The sequence below is a fragment of the Pleuronectes platessa genome, chromosome 12, assembly GCF_947347685.1.
Source record: "Pleuronectes platessa chromosome 12, fPlePla1.1, whole genome shotgun sequence".
Classification (NCBI taxonomy): Eukaryota; Metazoa; Chordata; class Actinopteri; order Pleuronectiformes; family Pleuronectidae; genus Pleuronectes; species Pleuronectes platessa.
The window spans coordinates 15933769-15952676 of NC_070637.1; the positions used below are offsets into that span (position 1 = coordinate 15933769).

The 18908-nt window shown below is 40.3% G+C and overlaps 3 protein-coding genes across 3 annotated transcripts; 2 read left to right on the forward strand and 1 right to left on the reverse strand.

Moving 5' to 3' along the window:
- On the forward strand, nt 1-5912 carry eif4e1c (eukaryotic translation initiation factor 4E family member 1c). The gene is made up of 7 exons (XM_053436020.1): nt 1-75; nt 1193-1278; nt 3500-3595; nt 4046-4109; nt 4244-4357; nt 4463-4602; nt 4719-5912. The coding sequence occupies exons 1-7, from the start codon at nt 58-60 to the stop codon at nt 4831-4833; spliced, it is 633 nt and encodes a 210-aa protein (XP_053291995.1). The 5' UTR covers nt 1-57; the 3' UTR covers nt 4834-5912.
- A 543-nt stretch (nt 5913-6455) lies between these two features.
- si:dkey-228d14.5 (uncharacterized protein LOC796266 homolog) lies at nt 6456-12004 on the reverse strand. Its single transcript, XM_053436018.1, has 7 exons — nt 11674-12004; nt 10306-10353; nt 10153-10215; nt 9579-9646; nt 9360-9490; nt 8650-8827; nt 6456-7693 (listed from the first exon to the last, which is right to left on the reverse strand). The coding sequence occupies exons 1-7, from the start codon at nt 11736-11738 to the stop codon at nt 7500-7502; spliced, it is 747 nt and encodes a 248-aa protein (XP_053291993.1). The 5' UTR covers nt 11739-12004; the 3' UTR covers nt 6456-7499.
- Nucleotides 12005-13473: 1469 nt separating this feature from the next.
- Nucleotides 13474-17827, forward strand: zgc:110319 (uncharacterized protein LOC796111 homolog). Its single transcript, XM_053436017.1, has 8 exons — nt 13474-13601; nt 14122-14225; nt 14989-15124; nt 15479-15545; nt 15649-15760; nt 15861-15924; nt 16667-16841; nt 17176-17827. Exons 1-8 carry the CDS (start codon nt 13537-13539, stop codon nt 17242-17244), a joined length of 792 nt encoding a protein of 263 aa, XP_053291992.1. The 5' UTR covers nt 13474-13536; the 3' UTR covers nt 17245-17827.
- Nucleotides 17828-18908: the final 1081 nt, after the last annotated feature.

An 18908-nucleotide genomic window follows, 5' to 3' on the forward strand; every position in this document is an offset into this window, starting at 1 on the left:
GAGTAGTCGGGCGGTGACGCAGACGCGCTGAACGGGCAGAACATTTCTACTGTCAAGATGGCGACATCGGAGCCGGTAAGAGAGACAAGAGCGCGGGGGGAGAAAAGCCCCGAGCAGCGTGCAGGGAGGGATGGAGCCGGTCTCCACCGGGTCTGCTGTTCCCAAGAATCGCCTCCGTGGAGCCGCAGATTCCTGGTGGAGACGCCGGGCTCCTGGTGACTGATGCGCCGGTTTGGCGTGGATCACAGTTAGCGTTAGCATGCACGGCAATGTGATGCGCGAGTCTGTGTCGGCAGGGAGGGACTGACCGGCAGCACGTCGGTCATCCAAACTGCCTGTGATGCTTTTAACCGCTTCGATGCGAGTCGGTAACACGTCGGTCGCTCAGTAAACCGTCAGTGAGTGTAAATGCTCCCAATGCGACTTTATTAATGGTGTTTTTTCACAATCCGGACACGTGTGTATCTCGCTGGGAGCTAGCATAGCTCAGCCCGGCTGAATAAACTAATGCTAGCAGGCGTTAACTCATTAGTCTGAGGCTAGCTTCGATTTCACTTAGCCCTTTTGTCCCTTCTTCTGTGGTATACGAAGCTTAAGCTAACTGCTAGCATTCTGTGACCTGCTTCACGCTTTAGCATCAACGTTGTGCTGCCACAAATCGATAGTGTTTCACGATGTTTAACAGTGTGTCATCGTCACATAGATCTGTGATGTGGCTGCAGCACTGATGCAGCTCCCCGACTTGTCAACGTGACCTGAAGACACCGCACAGGACCTCATCTGCACTGTGATAGTAATAGAGCAGGAGAATAAACGGCGATAACTGATAAAAGGCGATAACTGATACTAAACATATTCGTGTACGTAATTAACAAAGGGACAATTGAAATCATGATCTTTGCCTCTGCACATGTGTATTTTTTGCAAGCTAAATTATTATGTATTGTATAACATAAAAGGGGATGCCATATTTATGGATATAGAAAATGATTATTAGTCGTAGCCCTGTAAATGTAACCATCCACGGTCAAATCATGACACTGATAAATGTTCATATGTCTCCCATCATCTCCTCTTTGCTAAAAGCTGGTCCCCTTCTCATGATCAGCACACAAAGTACATAGATGAGACTTGAAGTATTTTTTCTATATATACATCTAATATGTTATACGCTGTGTTTCTCTCTCTACAGAAAGCACCTGAAACTGAAGATCAACCGACTGAAAGCCAAGTCGTTGCAGATCCCGAGCAGTACGTCAAACACCCTCTGCAAAACAAGTGAGAATATACAAAAACACACACAGCTGCTGGGTTTGACAGGATATTGCAACTGAAAGGTTTTGCTGCCAACATCTGCTGCAGTGTTCTCATATTAGTGAAGTTTAAGACTGCAGCACAAAGACAGATCCTTTATAACACTTGCTCAACTAAACACCAATGCATCACAGAAATAATGACTCAAACTAGAATCGCACACTGAAGAGCATTTACTTCCGCCAAGGCCCAACAGTTCCTCTATGAAACCGCATTTGAATTCACTAGATTGAGTTTTATGTGACACATACATTTTTATTTCATCAAGATCCATGAATGATTCTCTGAGAAATCACTGGAAATGATGAAAACATTTTAAGTCTCTGGATCTCCAACAAAATTTCATGGGTTCTTCCCTGATCCGTACCACATCATTCCACTTAGTGTCGTGGTAAACTGTCCTCTAGTTTTTATGTCATCTTGCTGACTAACAATTAAACGGACTGGGTTGGGGGGGGTTATAACAGGAAGGAAGAAACAATGAACCGAACACAACATGGAGGAAAGTCTAAAGTCTAAAACAAGCTATGCTATGATAAAAACCAAATAGCTCTATTTAAAAAAAAAACATGTAAAATGACTTGACTTCAAAGAGAAGAGATCTTTGTCTTGTCTGTGGGAAGGTCCTCACTTTTTTCTCTCAGGCTTTGACCCAATTCAGACGTCCTGTATTAATATTGAAAGTTGTAAAGTTTGTCACTGCCATGTAGTTTTAACTTAAGTGCTTCAAATGATTCTGTGCAGTGTCTGTGTAGAGGATGATGCTATGACAACAAAGTCAGATAGCTTCTCTTTAGTTACTCTTGTGTGTTACCTGAAACGTGCTCTATATTAGTTTATTTTTTAACAATCGTATCGAGTGAAAATATGTAATATTGCCATAAAAATGAGAAGAGTCAAAAATGTGTTGTTCACCATGTTCTTTTAGAAACACTATCATATAGTTCTGTGGTGGCGACGACCTATTCAGGAGCATTGTTCAGTTGGTTTTACGAAATGCTGAAAAGTCCCTTTCTAGGCCATTCTGCTTATTCAGCCCAGCTTCACAGGTCAAGGTGGTCCCCTCCTCTGCTGCTCTCATCTGGCCCACGTTATCCTCACATTGTGCTTGTATGGGCCCAGGGTTTATTGAGAAATGTTGTGGTAGTGATGCCCTTAATGGTGGATGACTCAGTTGGAGGGATGATGTCGCTTCTGTCTTGCTTCATTGACTATTTAACCACAAGGAAAATATTAATTTAAAACATGTGTTGTAATGTTTGACGCTCCGGCAGTTTGCAGGAAGAGACATGTTCTTTAGTCAGAAAGCAACAAGCAGCAGTTTTCAGTCTGAAGTCAAAGCATCACTGCTTCTGTGTTGATACATGTTTACATGTCGCCTTAATTTCACAACACAAGCCCACAAGTAGCTGAAGTAGCTACACCTGTGTTTACTTATCCACTTCCCCGCCCACGCCTGAATATAACCATTAAACTGGATCAGGGTTTGAAACTGTTCTGTCATTTCTTCTAGTCTGGCAGTATTGAGTAACTTGTGAGGAGCAGGGCTCACCCTAAATCCTTCGCTGACTCTTATCTGCTGACCGCCATGTTTGTTGACATACGAGTCATGTATACACCCTGCATGCTCAGCCGGGGTCACCAGAGGAGAGCCAGCTCATATCTCCACCTACGTTGTGGAATTATGTCAGTGGAGCAGTCTATTTTTATCCTCTGTTTGGTTGAGTTTATTAATATCTGTGTTTATGACATGAGGGTCCGGCTGATGGTTGGTTACTGCTGGGTGATGGCGGGGGGGCTCATGGGGCCACAGGGTTTAGCTGTTGTCCTCTCATTGCCCTCGTCCGTCCCCTGCTAGCCCCTTCCTGGGAATAGATGAAAGAATTATAAACAAAGGCTGCGTTTGTGGTGCGTCCGATGGCCACCATTCACTGTTCTGTTGCACTGATAATGTTTTGTGACGAGCTGTAGTGTTTTGCTGTGTATCTGTCATCAGGACATTTCATTCATTCACATCTCATTCTACTGAAACTTCCTGTTTCTTCATTTTTTTTTCTCGCTTTCCAATATACTCGCATGGTTTCCGACAAGTAAAGAAATCTCTATCCTTCTGTTCTCGAGTCATTTCTCTACAATCCTGTGAATACTGACCGTGTTGTGGTTGTTGTCCTCCTCTCTCTCTCAGATGGGCGCTGTGGTATTTCAAAAACGACAAGAGCAAAAGCTGGACAGAGAACCTGCGTCTCATTTCCAAATTTGACACAGTGGAAGACTTCTGGGCGTAAGTTTGCTCTAATTATCCTGCAATGGTTATCTCACTTTATAGAGGTTATAAGTGTTTGCCAATTATAAAAGTAGTTGTGTATATCTTACACATGACAAAGCCACATGTAAAGTTACTTTAAAATGATGTGGGGACAGCATGAGTTTGCAATATCTTTGTTTATGCATCTCATTTACCTCTGTCATCTGCACTTCATTAATTGCATGTTCATCTGCAGTATATCGTATTGCTAAAGCTCTGCAGCCACGTAAATTAGAGGTATATAAATTATATGACGCATTAAAGAGTGTACGAAAATATAAACTGGGCAACTTTAGAAGTGACTGACACCTTCTCACACATGAAATGTAAAATGTTGGAGATTTCTCAGATTTAAGTGATTCACTGTGTCTTTTAATGTGATGTCAGATGAAGCTAAAGTCATGTTTTATTCTGTGTTTTCTATAGATTATACAACCACATACAGCAACCTAGCAAACTTGGCTTTGGTTGTGATTATTGCTTATTTAAGGTAAGAGTTATCGGTTTTTGTTTGTTTTTTATAAAATCTGCCTTTATTAAGAAAGTAGAGTTGACAAGAAACCATTTTCTGCTCAACTTGTTTTTTAAAGAGATATTTAATAACCGTCTGACTTTGTGTGGTAGGATGGGATTAAGCCAATGTGGGAGGACGACAGGAACAAACTGGGAGGTCGATGGCTGATGACTCTCAATAAACAACAGCGACACAATGACCTGGACCGCTACTGGATGGAGACGGTAAAACCACTGTTTTCATTGAGCAGCTAAACAAACCAACATTGTCCTATGAATCCCGGCCCCCCAAAAAAAGATACTTAATGAGTCACATTTTGTGTTTTCCAGCTCTTGTGTTTTGTCGGTGAGTCGTTCGATGAGGCAAGTGAAGACGTGTGCGGTGCTGTGGTCAACGTCAGACCCAAAGGTGACAAGATAGCCATCTGGACGAGCAACTGCCAAAACAGGGATGCCATCATGACGATAGGGTAGGTAGTGACGTCACCCTGTTCACAGGAGATAATACACAGAGTGCTGACTGCAGCTGACCACTAGATGGTGACTCCAATTCACGCAGCATTTAACTCCCATCTTTCTTCCACAGGCAAGTTTATAAAGAGCGCCTGAGCATTCCCAACAAAGCCATGATCGGCTACCAGTCACATGACGACACGTCCAGCAAGAGCGGATCCACCACCAAGAACCTGTACACCGTTTGAAACCACCCCCCCGAAACAACCCCCTTCCAACTTGCTGTAGATTTAATCAATTACCAATCCGCATCATCACATTAATAATTTTTTGAGTTGTCAACTACTGTAGTGTCCTTTTCCTTTTACTGAGAAGAGAAGTGTTCATAGTGTGTACAGTTGGAGCTTCCCCCATCACCAGAGATCCGTGGAGCAGTTTTCATAAGTAGAGGCCGCAAAGAAGAAGAAGAAGACGTCGTACATGAGCTTCAGCGAGAACACAACGATTTTCTTTTTCGAATTGAAACGTCATAATACCCGTGACCGCCCCGAGCTTAGATGAGATCAAGCTTTTTTTCTGTACTTCACGGCTTTAAGTTGCAAAAACGAAAGTTGCTTAATGAAAAGGCCTCGCGTCGTTCTCGCTCCTTACTCGAAGTGTTCCTCGCCCCACAGGAAAAGAAGGTTGGCAATTTATCATGTCACTGAACAAATTTTAAGGGCAATTTTTAACTTGATTTATCCAGTGTTGAACATACGTTGGACTTTCAGGCGCACCCGTTTGAAGAATCTACAGTATCTTAAAGGTTTGTTAGAGCTGTGGTCACACTCCAAAGTGTATGGTTTGGATTGAGGCCACTTATTGTTTCAGCCATGCTGGAATTGTGGAATATTGCTTGTAGTACTATTTGAACTTTTTTTCCCCCCTTTCCCTTTACATTTATTTATAATGTATGCATTGCAGTTTGAACTACTTAGTTAAAACAACCATGGAACTCTTGTTTTTTCAAATTGTTTTTCTTTTCTTATTATCTCTCTTTTTGTTATTGAGGTTCATGTGGACTACTGCATATAGATGGCTTTTTTTTTTACAGTGTATCATGCAGTAAAGATGCTGACAGACTTAGGTGTGCTTTTCACTGTTTTCTTCCTAACAAAACAACTGTAGATAATGTTGCACTCCTTTCTCGGTTGATGCGAAGGAAAGATGATATTCATTGTGAAATGACTGCTCATAATGTATCTTTATTATCTGTAATTCCAGGATGTATATTACCTTCTTTCAAGTAAAGGTTAAGTGCTTTGCATTAAAACCAGAGACCACGTTGCCTCGTTTTGTGTCTGTAGTGCAATGATTTATTATAAGGTACTTTATTTACTTTCCCTCCAACGCAGAAATCAGCAAATATCTACTTTCTACTTAACTTCATCTTTACCAGGCATTGTTACATGTCCACATTGTTTTAAAGTAATCAACCATTAGAGAGGAATTGATCCGATCAGAGCAGGTAACATTAGACCCCGCCTCCTGCAGCAGGAGCATCACCGGTGAAGTAAAAATTGACAATATGAAAATGAAGTATTTACAGTAGCGTCATCTGTAGAATTTCTTAATATGGCAGTCTATCATTTTTGTATAAAACCAAATATACATTCGGCACAGTTTATGGTGTTGTAGACTTTCGCATTATAGGAGTACGCTACACTTGGCAGGTACTTTTTATACTTGAAGTATATTTGAAAGGTTTAGGGTTAGAAAATGCCTTGAGTACATGTTTTTCTTTTTACTTCTGCAAAAAAAACTCAGTACTTTCACCTTCAACAGTGTAGAATCACAGTGGGGCAGTGGGAATAAGCACAGTTTCAGGTGATATGGTGAAGTTTGTATTTTTATTTACACATCCAGCTGCATTCTCTCTGAAGCTCTGATTTCTGTGGTAAGCAAAATAATGAGGAGACCACAACTGCAGAAATACCATAACTTCAGTTGAAAAGAAGCAAACCTGCTCATAATTCATGTTGGACCACATAGTTGCAGAAAGAGAAAGATTTTCAGGGCCTTTGAAGCAACTGTATATAAAAGCACCTTAAATTATTTGTTTTATTCTTACAACCACTAAAATACATTAATAGATCACACCTTAAAAGTAGGACAGACAACCCCCACTATTCTGTACATTGTCACTGCTGCCTGGCCTTAATACTTATGCAAATAGCCGGTTTAGTTTTCTCCCTCGTTTTTAGTGTGGATAAACTGTCCAATCATATTTTTCTGACTCATCACTCTTTAATCATTCAGTCAAACAGGATCTTTTGCGCGCATGGGAAACTTTAACTCTAAATATTTCTCAATTACTCACTTCCTCCTCCCGCCTGTTATGAACAGGACCTGTCAGTTTTTACAAGTGTCATGATTTCCTTGAAGTCCCAGAGCTCAACGTAAGTCCTTACATCCAACCTTCATCTTAAGAAACGATCAGAAATGATGATAGTCTCCACAATAATAAATTCTTAGGTCATTGCTGATTGTGCCAAAATCCATAAAAAAAAACAATGTAAACAAGGATATCAGAGTATGATACCCCAGGTTAGTTGAACTTCGGCAGCGCATCAACATCGCTTGGAAAAAAATAAATAATTGCATCTGATGTTCTTTGTTCATCCCGCACAAATGATCTTGTTCCAATAAATAATAAAGGTTTTACCTATGCAACAGATATACCAGGTGAGTAAAATCTAACTATTTCACACAACAGTTTCCAGGGGGAGAAAAATAAGTGCTCATCTATAAATGGATTAAAAATCCATCTTTGCAGGATGATGAAAAAGATAATTCCTGGTTCCCCTGCCATGTCCCAGTCACTGTCTTGCCTTAAGTCCATCATTTGCCTGTGGGATTCAAGTGATGCCTCACATCAGGGCATCGTCATCATCAGAGGCTTTTCTTCTTCTCGTTTGTTCAGCAGGTTTGAAAGCATGAAGGACGAGAAGAAGTAAAACTCCACGGCGTAGCTGAACTCAAACAGCTCCAAGTTGGCGCTGATCATCCACTCAAATATGGCAGCTAGGTGGACGTAAAAGTAATCACTCTGGGGAAACAGAATCAGATCTGAAGGTGTGCGAGTTAAGGACATTTGGAACAGTTAGTGACAGAGTAGTGGATTTCTTTTGAAGAGACTGAAGATCACATTAAAACTACTGAGGACATTGAAACACATGTACGTCAACAAACCACAAATACAGATTTATAAGTCAGAGGCAGTGACAGGCCTCCCTGTGTGAAGAAGCCTTTTAGGTGCTGGGTGAATATCCTCAGGAATGTAATGCAAATCTGTCTACTCAATCTTTTTGCTCTCATCCTATGACCTAAATGAATATTCGCAGACACGCGTTTAGCCCAATGAAGTGACTTTGCGCTCATTTGTGAGGAAACGTGAAAATGATTTTACCCCCTGAGGAAGCATGAGCTGCAGCTCATCCTGTAACACAGAACTTCACCTGCTTGCACATAAGGGGGGAGAGCGCTTCGTTTAGTATTCTCCATTCCAGGGGTGGAAGTGCCCTTGGGCAAGACACTGAGAGAAACTGGTGTATAGAGATACCCCTGCGGCTGTGCCAGTAGTATGTGATCGTCATTGTACGTAAAGGCACTTTAAGAATGTGGGTGTGAAGTGGCCATTAAGACTGTAACAAATATAAATACATTTACTTTTGGATGTCCGCAACTCAGTGTTTCTGAGTTTTACATTAAACACTGTAGCTTCCACATGTCAGAGTGGAACATGTGAAGCCAAGCGATACAGGAAAACACTGGTTAAAGATTGATGTGGCCATAAATGCCACTTATACATTCTTAATCTGCTTCATTCAGGTGGACTGTAGTGGCCAGTCCCACTTTGTCAACAGAGCAGCCGGCCGGATCCAAGTGCAGCACAAAGGGTCTGTGGTGCTGTATAAAGCAGCTGGAGAGTGTTACACAGACGTCACTGCTGAAGCAAACTGTCCACACCCCCTGTATGAAACCCCACCAATAATGTTTACCATCCATGGATTATGAAAGGATACAGCAGAGGGTGACGATGGCTTGAATCACGGTGGAGGTGATGCGGAATGGGTAGAGGACCTTCTCGTACCCAGTCAGCACACACTTCTTGGTGAGGACAGTGAGCAGGATAGTGTAGAAGCAGATGCATATGAAGCTGGTGGCAGCTCCGAAGTAGTGAAGCAGTGACAGGTAACCAGGCTGTAGAGGAACAGTCAGCAGGTCCCAGGGTCAATGCATGAACACCAGGTAGAAACATTGGGCACAGATCGTTATAAAGACTATTATAGGTGTGGATCTGTGTTCTGGAGTTATATCAGCTGAGAAAATATCTTTTGTTTTTTAATGGGATAACCTTAGGCGTTCGGGGGGTAAACAGCCTCAGTAACATTAGGGTAAAAAAACACAACTTTAATTTAATTCATTCTAATCTTTATACATTTTATAAATTTGAATAGTTGTCTACTCTATAGTTGTTTGGAAGGGACTTTTTAAGTAAACTTGGATTGATTCACTGAAAGTTAGAATTTGTCAAGTGCTGCTGTTGCTATGGGCTCTTGAACACACTTGATATTATCACTTTAATAGAAATCGCTCAGTTTACTTAGCTTCTCTAACATTATGTTAAAACACTGGATGGAGCATCCGTGCCAACCTGTGCCTTAAAACAAACATTGAGACATCTTGAATCTCATGCAGCAAAAACCCATCGTGCAGGGAGAGCAGCACTCACGTTGCAGTTTCCAGCAGCGAAGGCCCCCATGGACGCCACCGCACCAAAGACCAGCGCAAACTTGCTCAGCATAGAATGACATGCGTGTTTCTCCATAACATGTGCATGGTGGAATATGCAGAAGAGCAGAACTGAGGAGGAAGTCACAGCTGTCAGGGCTACAACATGGCACTCATATCATGTGTGTGAAGGTGTTCGGCCTTAAGCAGGTAAACTCACACAGGATGGATGCAGCGTTGATTGTGGCTGTAAAAAGGGAATTTTCTGGTAACAGGGTTCCACTTGAGCTGGAAACAATTGTTCAGATTAATTATCAGAAATAGTTTCATACACCAAGCTGTTAGGAAGCTAAATTCTATCCCCTCACTCCCCCCAGCCATATCCTCCAGTCTGATTGGAAGCTGAAATCCCCCCCCCCCCCCCCCTAAAAACACTCAGGACTCTGCAACAAACTGTCTCTTGTACATTTTGTACTTTTTGTACTTTTTGTACTTTTTGCACTTTTATCACTTAATCACTACGTTTACACTTTAGAGAACCTTATGCTGCTGTACTAAAAAATCTGTATGTTTACTTAGTGTTAGGAAATGTCTTGTTATCTGTTGTGCCTGTGCACTTTATATGTTTCACTGTGGGAGAGTGGGAAACGTCCTTCCTTGTATGTTTTGAACATGTTAAGAAATTGACAATAAAGCTACTTTATCTTTATCTTATCTTTTATCTTTATCTTATTTTCACCTTTTCAAGAACAAATGAAAAAAATGTTATGACATATAGTAAACTGTATTCTTACCTTATGGTAGGAACTCTGCAACATCCAGTGGAATTATCCCCTGTGCAGAAGTTGCCTCCCTCCCTTAGAAAAGGTTCAAAATGTTTTTTTAACAGAATCTGTCACATCCAGATGTTGATGATGACATTTTTGTATTAACAACACACAACTTACCAGTCACTGAGGGAGCACACGTGTTCATTGGAGAAGGCCAGGCCATATCTGGATAAATAAAAGAGAAGCAAAGATAAAGTGACACAAGTTGGGTTCTGTGACATAATTGATATGACGGGGACCAACATTGAACTGCATGACTGGATTTTTTGTATTACTGATGTAACACTGCATCAATATTATCATCACCTTTCACTTTTTTCAGAATTAGGTGAGATCATTATCATTATCAGCTCATTCCTGTGGACCGCGTCAATTTACAATCAGTTGGCTCCCGTTAGTTTTTCCTGTACCTGTAACATTTGGATCAACACCTGATCACTTCCACCTGGGAGCTTATGTTTTCACCGCAGGCTGTGTTTGTTTGTCAGTGAACTAAAACAAAAACAACCAAACAGATTCCACTGAACTTGGTGGATGGGTTGGGTCAGGAAGGAACCCAATGGATTTTAGTGAAGAGGTCGATGCATTCTGTCACTTTCTTTAACACTCCAAGACAGTACGTTTATTTTGACATATGATAAGTTTCCCAAAGTGATATTCGTGAATCTTAACGAAAACAATCAGGCTATGTCAGAGAACTCCTGTTTATGAGTTTGTGAAAGAGCATTTTGATTGAATTCAAGGGGACTGTACAGCCTTGGTGGAGGTATGTGACAGACCGGGAGCCATAGTTCTCTCCTGCAATTTAGCTCAAATCTATAAAGGGTAACATCTCAATATGAATACATATATATATATATGTATATATATATACAGTGTAACGTGACATATGTGTGATGTATGTCAATAAAAGATATTCAGTGAAGACTAAAAAAAATCCCTGCATATGAGTGTTTTCACAGATGAGGAAGAGCTTGAGTAACTCAATGTGACAGCATGTTTTTATGTCTTTGTTTTTATCCATTTGGTGTTTTGTTAAACCACAACTGTCGTTGTTCACACCCGGCAGCACAGAGAAACTTGACAGATCACATTTTTCAAGCTATTGAGTTCGCTATTCACAAAATGTTAAGCAACAGGTGAGTTTTCAAAAGCTTTCAGTTCAAATTGAAAGACTGCACTGACCACCTTTAAATAACATGACTTAAAAGTTACCTCTTTGGCTTTTAATGCGTTTTTTTTTTTTTATTTGGCTTTCACTGTTTTTCTTTGATTAACCAATGTAAAGAATGTCTAAAACCATAAAAAGGGACAAAAAAACCATAATAAGGTAATTATTGTATATTTTCCACTGATGGCCCATATAAATAGGTCAAATATTAAAATAAAAAACAAAAAAACATGAAAAGCAATAGTCAATAGTGAGACATTAACTTATTCAGGATGTTCATAGATCAAATGTAAAAAGTGGCCTGGTTCACTTACACACTCCATGTTCCTATGAATGACACCAGCGAGAGCGCGATGGGGAGAATGATCCAGAGCACCATGTCTTGTTGATGAGGACGAGAAAGTTAAAAGTCAAATTAAATCAGGGATTTCTTGAGTCCTTGTTCCTTTCACACCCTCGAACAGCAGACTTGTGAGTCGTGTCCTTGTGGAGTCCGCCCTATAGCTACATACCAAGATCAGGACGAAAAAAACAACTGCCTACCCTAATGATGTAAAGGTTGTTCAGGTTCTTCCAGTACTGACTCTGCTCCTGACGTTAGTTTTGACACCACCGCCTTTCAGAATGAAGTTCCTTTGTGAGAGAGTCACTCATTCTATGCCACTCCTCTTAGTCACTATCTTCTGCTGTCAGAAGAAGTGTTGGGAAACATGGGGTTGGACAGCTCGAACCTGAGCGACAGTGTTTGTTTTGAAACAAGCAGACTCACCTTCATGCGCCACTGCAACTGAAATTCCTCATACTCGATCAGGTCGGTCTGGATTTGTTAAAGCGACGGTTTAAATGGATTACTTGAGATGTACTTTGATTTTGAGATACATCAGTTGCTCTGTAATCAGTGTTCCGTAACAAATACGGGACAAGCTTCCTTATTTATTTTACATCAGCTGACACACTCAACTGTGTCAGCTGGACACTGTTTTTATGGCCCTTTATTTGACAGAACAATACAAAGCCAAACACAGTCATTCTTTCTAATTGCACGCTATGGTCCAAAATCAGGTGTGTCCAACACTTACCAGGATTTGTTATTCAAACAAAATGTGGATCCACTCAGGAGCCAAAGAACAAGGCACGGAAGTCCGATTTTCTTCTGGGTTCTGAGTCATAAACTGAAGGTGTCTGAGGAAATGAAAAAGTGCACATAGGAGCTAAGCAGGCACTTCATGAAGTAAATAACTATTCAAAGTGAGGTTATAACTGAGAAAATGACCAAAGAAGATGTGTGATCAGGATTTTGTTTGTTTGAGGTGGAATATAATGATCACAATGATGCATTCAGACTTTTGTTCAAGCTTCCAAGTTAAACAAGTACAAGAAACAGCAATGTCCACATCCTTCTTACTGTGCCGAGGACTTGTATGTATAAATGTGTGTCATGTAAACTGTGATGATTCCATTTCTATATCATTGTTCTGTATTTTTTCATTTGAGTATTTAATTTACCTGCGGATGTTATGTTTTCGTCTCTGTTTGTTTATTTGCCTGTTTGCATTTTAATTATCAGGATTAGGCAAAAACTACTGGATTGATTCACAGGACTGCTGGTGTACGGATCAAGGACGAACGTGTGAATAATGGTGAGGATCCGGATCAGTTGGCAGGTGGAGTTTTTTTTTAATACATTTTCACTTTCTTTAACATTGTGAGAAGGTTTTCAACATTTCTAAGAGAATATTTCACGGATCAAGAGGAAAAAAATACAATCAGGCATATTTAGGAGACTGATATTTATGAGAATCAAAATCCAGATCTCGTGAACTTAAAAGTAGAAACACCACATGCAGGATGGAGATGGAGCGTAAACAGACAGGAAGAGATCAGGCAAAAACCAACTCAAATAAATCACTGCATTTGACTAGAAGGACAAATAGAAGCTGTGACATCATCAAACAAACAAACACGAAGCATGTTACTTACCCACACATGGCGCTTAAACTATCTTCACTTCTGTAGATTATGTTTTTTTTTTAAAGATCTGCAAGATACGGGCAATATGACGTCTCTATATCACTACAATGTGTACAAATAATAATAATATTGCTGTGTTTGGTCTGAGGACAGGATGAGAAGCCCCCTGTCGACCACACGAGGTCCTCATTTTCAAAACAAACAAAATGGCGGCGCACATGAGATGGGGTCTCCTCCAGCTGTTACGAGCCAGGAACAAGAGTCACATCAGGTTTGAGCCTCTGCATAGATGTGACATGTTAATGTGTACGACGGTTATTACATGTTCTACTGCTCGTGCGTTGCATTATAAACAAACGACGTGTTGATGCGATGCTGTTCGTTAGCTAGTTAGCTAACAAACGAACTGCGACGCTGGGCAACAGTCCGTCATTTATCCGACCCAGGGATGCACATGTGGACACATTTAACAAAACTTGTTTAAGTTATTTTAGTTTAGCTACTCTGGTGTTTTAATACCTTTTTATTTCATTGTATGTGTTCCTCGTGACCCCTGTAAGCATTGTGTTAGCAGCTAACGTTAGCCAGCTGTACTCTTCTCTATCGGTAAAACGATCAAACATCTCTGTAATTTGAAATGTTGGGACAAATCCTTGAGTTTACAGCCAAACACGTGCTTTCAGACATCGCGTCGACCGTTCTGTTCAACAATGTCGGTGAAACGTGGATGAGCTGAAGTCCTGTGTTGATCCACAGACAGTGTGTGCATCACTTCTCTGTATATATAATAGGTTTCCAGAGCAGATCAGGAGCTCACATCTTTCCCAGTGCACGACCCGGAGCTCCAGAAGACTTGAGTCTCATCGCAGGACAGCAGGAGCCACGTTCTTCCAAAGTAAGACCAGTGCCTGGACATCCTCAGTCAAAGCCCAGGGCCCCTGGATCCACAGATTTATTCCATGTTGTTTAGGTCTAATATAAGATTAGATAAAACACACCGGAGGAAATCGGGAGCACCCTAACAGCCTATTTTTAAAAGTCACATACATTTCAATTCTGGGATCTAGTGGAATTCAAAATCGACAAAGCAAGTACAGAGCAAGAAATAATTTACTTCCTGGCAATGTGCAAATAATGTGGGGGGTTATAGATTAAACATTTAATCTGTTATGAATTAAACATTTAAACTCTGTTTTTGCACGACTCTGAAAAGCAGGGGCATATCAATCTGTGGGTGATTTTGTGGAATGCACTGGATGATGAAAGCAAACAAAGAATATGAGTTTACCTTACCATAGAACCTGAGGAAATTTATATTTAAGTGAGGTAAATTGTTGAACTTTATTTTTAAAATGACAAACACCTACTGAGCGATCAGAATTCTAAATAAAAAAATATTAAATTGATGAAAAAGGTCGTTTTCAATTTCTTGAATGAACAACTTACCATTCAGCTAAAAACTACTGGTCGGTTTCTTGGTGCGAGGGGAAATTATATAACTCGCATGCACAATGGGGGTCAACAGGTGTATTGCATTCAGATCACAACCTTAATAGATCAACTAAAACTCTGTAATCTTGCTCTATAATAATTCATATATCGTAGAAAAGACTAACACACAACCTATTAAGAAATATTTTTTTTGTGATATTTTTCAGTGAGATACTTCTCCATCCAGACTCAAGACACTCCAAACCCCAGGAGCTTGAAGTTTCTCCCTGGGAAACCAGTCCTAGGAAGTGGGACACTTGACTTTCCCTCTCCAAGCTCAGCGGAGTCCTCCTCTTTAGCCAGGTTGGGTGTCAAGTTTACTGTCATACTTTGTCAAGCGGACGTTGTACAGTTTCTAATTTAACTAAATCGATTTTAATAGAAACATCTGTCTCACTTAGGAAAGGGTTTGTGTATGTATGTGCTGTGTGATTCATATGTGTGTCAGTGGAATGAACTCTTTGACGTCTACATTTTTTCTTCATGACGTAAGTGACGACATTTTGGGGGAGGTGCGGTCATCAGGGCCGCTAAGACCAGCACAACCGGATATTGTTAACACTGAATGAACGCCAACGAATTCCGACTTCTAACTGTCATTGTGTGTTTTTTTTCTTCATTTTTTTAAACATTAACATGATAAAGTGTTTGTTTCAGGGTCTTGTTTGAGATTGAAGGAGTGAAAAGTGTGTTCTTCGGCCCTGACTTCATCACAGTCACTAAAGTGAGTATGAACTGTAATTTTAACAGCTTGTCTATGTGATTTTATTGCTATGAAATCCTGGTAGAGAGACAACATGTCCATGAGATCTTTGCTGTCCTCTCAGGCAGATGAAGATGTGGAATGGACAGACATCAAGCGTCATGCTTTGGACGCCATTACTACGTTTTTTGAGAGTGGTGACCCGATAACAACAGGCACAGTTAACAATGAAAGCAGTGAGTTGTGAAATGTGGCCATTTTGTTTATCTCGACATTCATGTATATTCTGTCAGTAGAATTGTGCAAAAAGTAAACAGTGCATTTTCTTTATTGTAGGTATTTCTGAAGATGATGATGAAGTTGTATCTATGATAAAGGAGCTTCTGGACAACAGGATTAGGTACAAACAAGTTTACAGCCTTTCTGCTGGTTTTTGTAGTGTCTAGCTGTTTTCAGACATGCACCGAACTCTGGATAGTTGCCTGAAATTTTCCAGAGTAGCTTTAAGCAAATGTCTGAGTTAATTGCTTCAGACTTCTTTTTGTCAGCCCCCAAGACTGAGAAAAATGTCCAGGAAATGTCTGAGTGAGCAAATGTGAGAAAAAGGCAGGAAATTGTTGGAAAACTTCACAGCAACCAAGTGATGACCTTTCTAACATTAATGGAAGCAACACGTAGAAAACGAAGATGTCAACTTGGAAAGACAATTAGATCCAAGAGCTTTTAGGGATAAGGGCAAATGCTGGTGTTGATGTGCTGTCAACAAAAACATTTTTGATTTCCATAGCAGAATTTATACGTCATGTACGTACTCATGCACGCTCTACCCGGGGGCTACCACTTATTTAAATGTTCCAGAAATGTTCATGTAGTTGTGAACCTGTCTGACCTGGAGAATTCCCGTCAGTGACTTTCATATGTAAATTCCAGAAAATGTCCAGACCCCATTTTACAGACATTTTACAGATTTCATGTCTGAAAACAGCTTATGTAAGCTCCTGTTTGATAAATGTTTTATTATTTCAGGCGATGAGATATTTCCTTAATAAGATTGCTCTGCTCAGAATTCTGTAGTGCTGAGACATCAGTCTTAACTCTCTATCCTTTCTGTTGTTTTGTTCTGTATCACATTATTCAACAAGGCCGACGGTGCAGGAGGACGGAGGCGATGTCATCTACAAGGGTTTTGAGGACGGCACAGTCAAGCTGAAGCTGGTCGGTTCCTGCACAGGGTGTCCCAGCTCTTCAGTCACACTGCGGAATGGGATTCAGAACATGCTGCAGTTTTATATCCCAGAAGTAGACAAAGTGGAACAGGTGATACTGAAGTTCTACTGTGTAGTTTTGTAGCTGAGCAGAGATTTATGCAGTTTTATTTCCTGATTTGTTCATTCTGGGATTTATCTGAGAGATTGCCTTATGGATATTTAAATCTTCATATACAGGAGATTGTTCCATAATCAAATCCAAAAAATATGTTGGACCCTCAAGGCTAAATAATAAGACCAGACTGGAATTTTTCCAATCTGTGTGTATTTGCTACTATACCAAGTCTCGCTTTGTCGTGGTTTGAGACGAAGTAGAATACTGTCTGTCTTTGCAGAGTTTTATGTCCCATTCATCATATTGTCCCATATCTTTGTTTGCCCAGGTGGAAGACGAAGTGGATGAAATCAATGCAAAGGTCTTCTCAGAGCTGGAACGCAAATTACAAGAATGAAAAACCTGTTCAACCAACGCACTCATTAACTGTTTTTTTGCTGTTAAATCAAAAACATTCATAATTTCAATATAATATTTCACATAATACTAGAATGAAGAGATATAAGCAATTTCAGCTATTTTATATCATTTAAGTTTTGAAGCTGTGTTGTCTGTGTACATACTGAATGTCCCTGTTACTAAAGAAGAAATTTATATTGTTGACCTATATATGGAAGATACAATAATTTTACTGGCTACACAGAAATGTTATGTGATGGCTATAAAAGTGATGTTGTATTTATTTCTTATAAATAGTGTATATTTTGAAATACTGTCATATTTTCATAGATTGTCGAGTTCTTGACGATGTGCAATGGTCGAGCAGAATGAAGTTTGGATAAGATGTTTGCTATTGAAACTGAACAGAAGGTTGTTTCTTGTTAATACATCAGCTACAAATTAAATAAAATGCCACGGTTAATAATAACACCGAAGTAAGTTTCTCACCCTAAAATACCTGTATGCTATTTATGTGCGTTGCGCTGCCCACATACGATTTATTGTATCGCATTAAACAAAGTTCACAGTTTGAAACCTCATCTTTGTTTCTGATCTCCTTTTTAAATTATTATACTGTTATTTGAATGCAAGTGTGACTTATGTCATTGTGTTTTGTGTGGGAAGAGAAACAAATTAGGCATCGTTTCTCATTTAGTTGTTACAGGAATAATCAGAATCATTATTGATAAGTATGTTTACGTATGGAAGCTATATGACTGGCTTCTAGCATCTCTCAATGTATTTATGCAATCGACACCAATAACACAGTTTAAATGAAAGAAATTAACATAACTTCATATACTATCACTTACCTTTGAGAGCTAAACTTATCGTATACCTTTTATTTAGCTTAGTGCACCTAACAAACTGACCAGTGAGTATTAGCAAGTAAGTGAAAAATTATATACACAGTGTGTTTATGCAGCTTAAACGGTGTCTGGATACAAACCTTGAGTGATGAAAACATTGAATTAAATATCAATTTCATTATTAAAAGCTAATTTTCCTTTGCTACTTAGTCTATAGGGTTTTTATATTGTGTTTCATTTACATTGTATATATTGGTTAATTTTTGTCGTGCACTGATTGCTTAGCCTGGATGCCAGACGAATTTAGCCCCGCCCACAACATTTTTGGTCGGGCAGTTCGGTCTGGAGTTAGCCTGACGTTGTCAGACTCACAATTCTAGTAAGAATGTGAGTCTGAGACCGCTCCATTGGGCTGTGATTATGGGGCGTGTTTCAACTGACCAGGAAATAAAATTCCTCTTCGCTCAATTGGATAGACCTACAACCAATCAGAGCAACGTAGTATGTGACGTATGCTAAGCAACGCACCGGACGCTTCAGCGCAGCGCCAAGCCTTAAATAACAGCTGGCTCCCATCCACTCCCATGTTAAAACTTTGTGCCGGTCACACCGGAGGCTGAAGCACCGCGAGGCAGCCTTGGCGCAGCGCGGTGCTTCAGCCTCCGGTGTGACCGGCACAAAGCCGTGCAGCGATCTACTGGATCAACGGGTGATATTATTAGCGCTGCCCGGCGGTTCAGCGTCGCTTCAGTGTCCGTTGTGAACAGCCAAGCGCCGGGGCGTTAGGGATTAGCGCGGTGCTTTGGCGTCG

Excerpts from the sequence above, each read along its gene's own strand:
- eif4e1c (XM_053436020.1), top strand. Across the intron at positions 1,279-3,499 it reads AAACACCCTCTGCAAAACAA|ATGGGCGCTGTGGTATTTCA; the intron begins GTGAGAATATAC and ends TCTCTCTCTCAG. Across the intron at positions 3,596-4,045 it reads ACAGTGGAAGACTTCTGGGC|ATTATACAACCACATACAGC; the intron begins GTAAGTTTGCTC and ends TGTTTTCTATAG.
- si:dkey-228d14.5 (XM_053436018.1), bottom strand. The coding sequence starts at position 11,738 with ATGGTGCTCTGGATCATTCTCCCCATCGCGCTCTCGCTGGTGTCATTC. Across the intron at positions 9,647-10,152 it reads TGCAGAGTTCCTACCATAAG|CTCAAGTGGAACCCTGTTAC; the intron begins GTAAGAATACAG and ends AATTGTTTCCAG. Across the intron at positions 8,828-9,359 it reads TCGCTGCTGGAAACTGCAAC|CCTGGTTACCTGTCACTGCT; the intron begins GTGAGTGCTGCT and ends GTTCCTCTACAG.
- zgc:110319 (XM_053436017.1), top strand. The coding sequence starts at position 13,537 with ATGGCGGCGCACATGAGATGGGGTCTCCTCCAGCTGTTACGAGCCAGG. Across the intron at positions 14,226-14,988 it reads AGGAGCCACGTTCTTCCAAA|TGAGATACTTCTCCATCCAG; the intron begins GTAAGACCAGTG and ends GATATTTTTCAG. Across the intron at positions 16,842-17,175 it reads AAGTAGACAAAGTGGAACAG|GTGGAAGACGAAGTGGATGA; the intron begins GTGATACTGAAG and ends TTGTTTGCCCAG.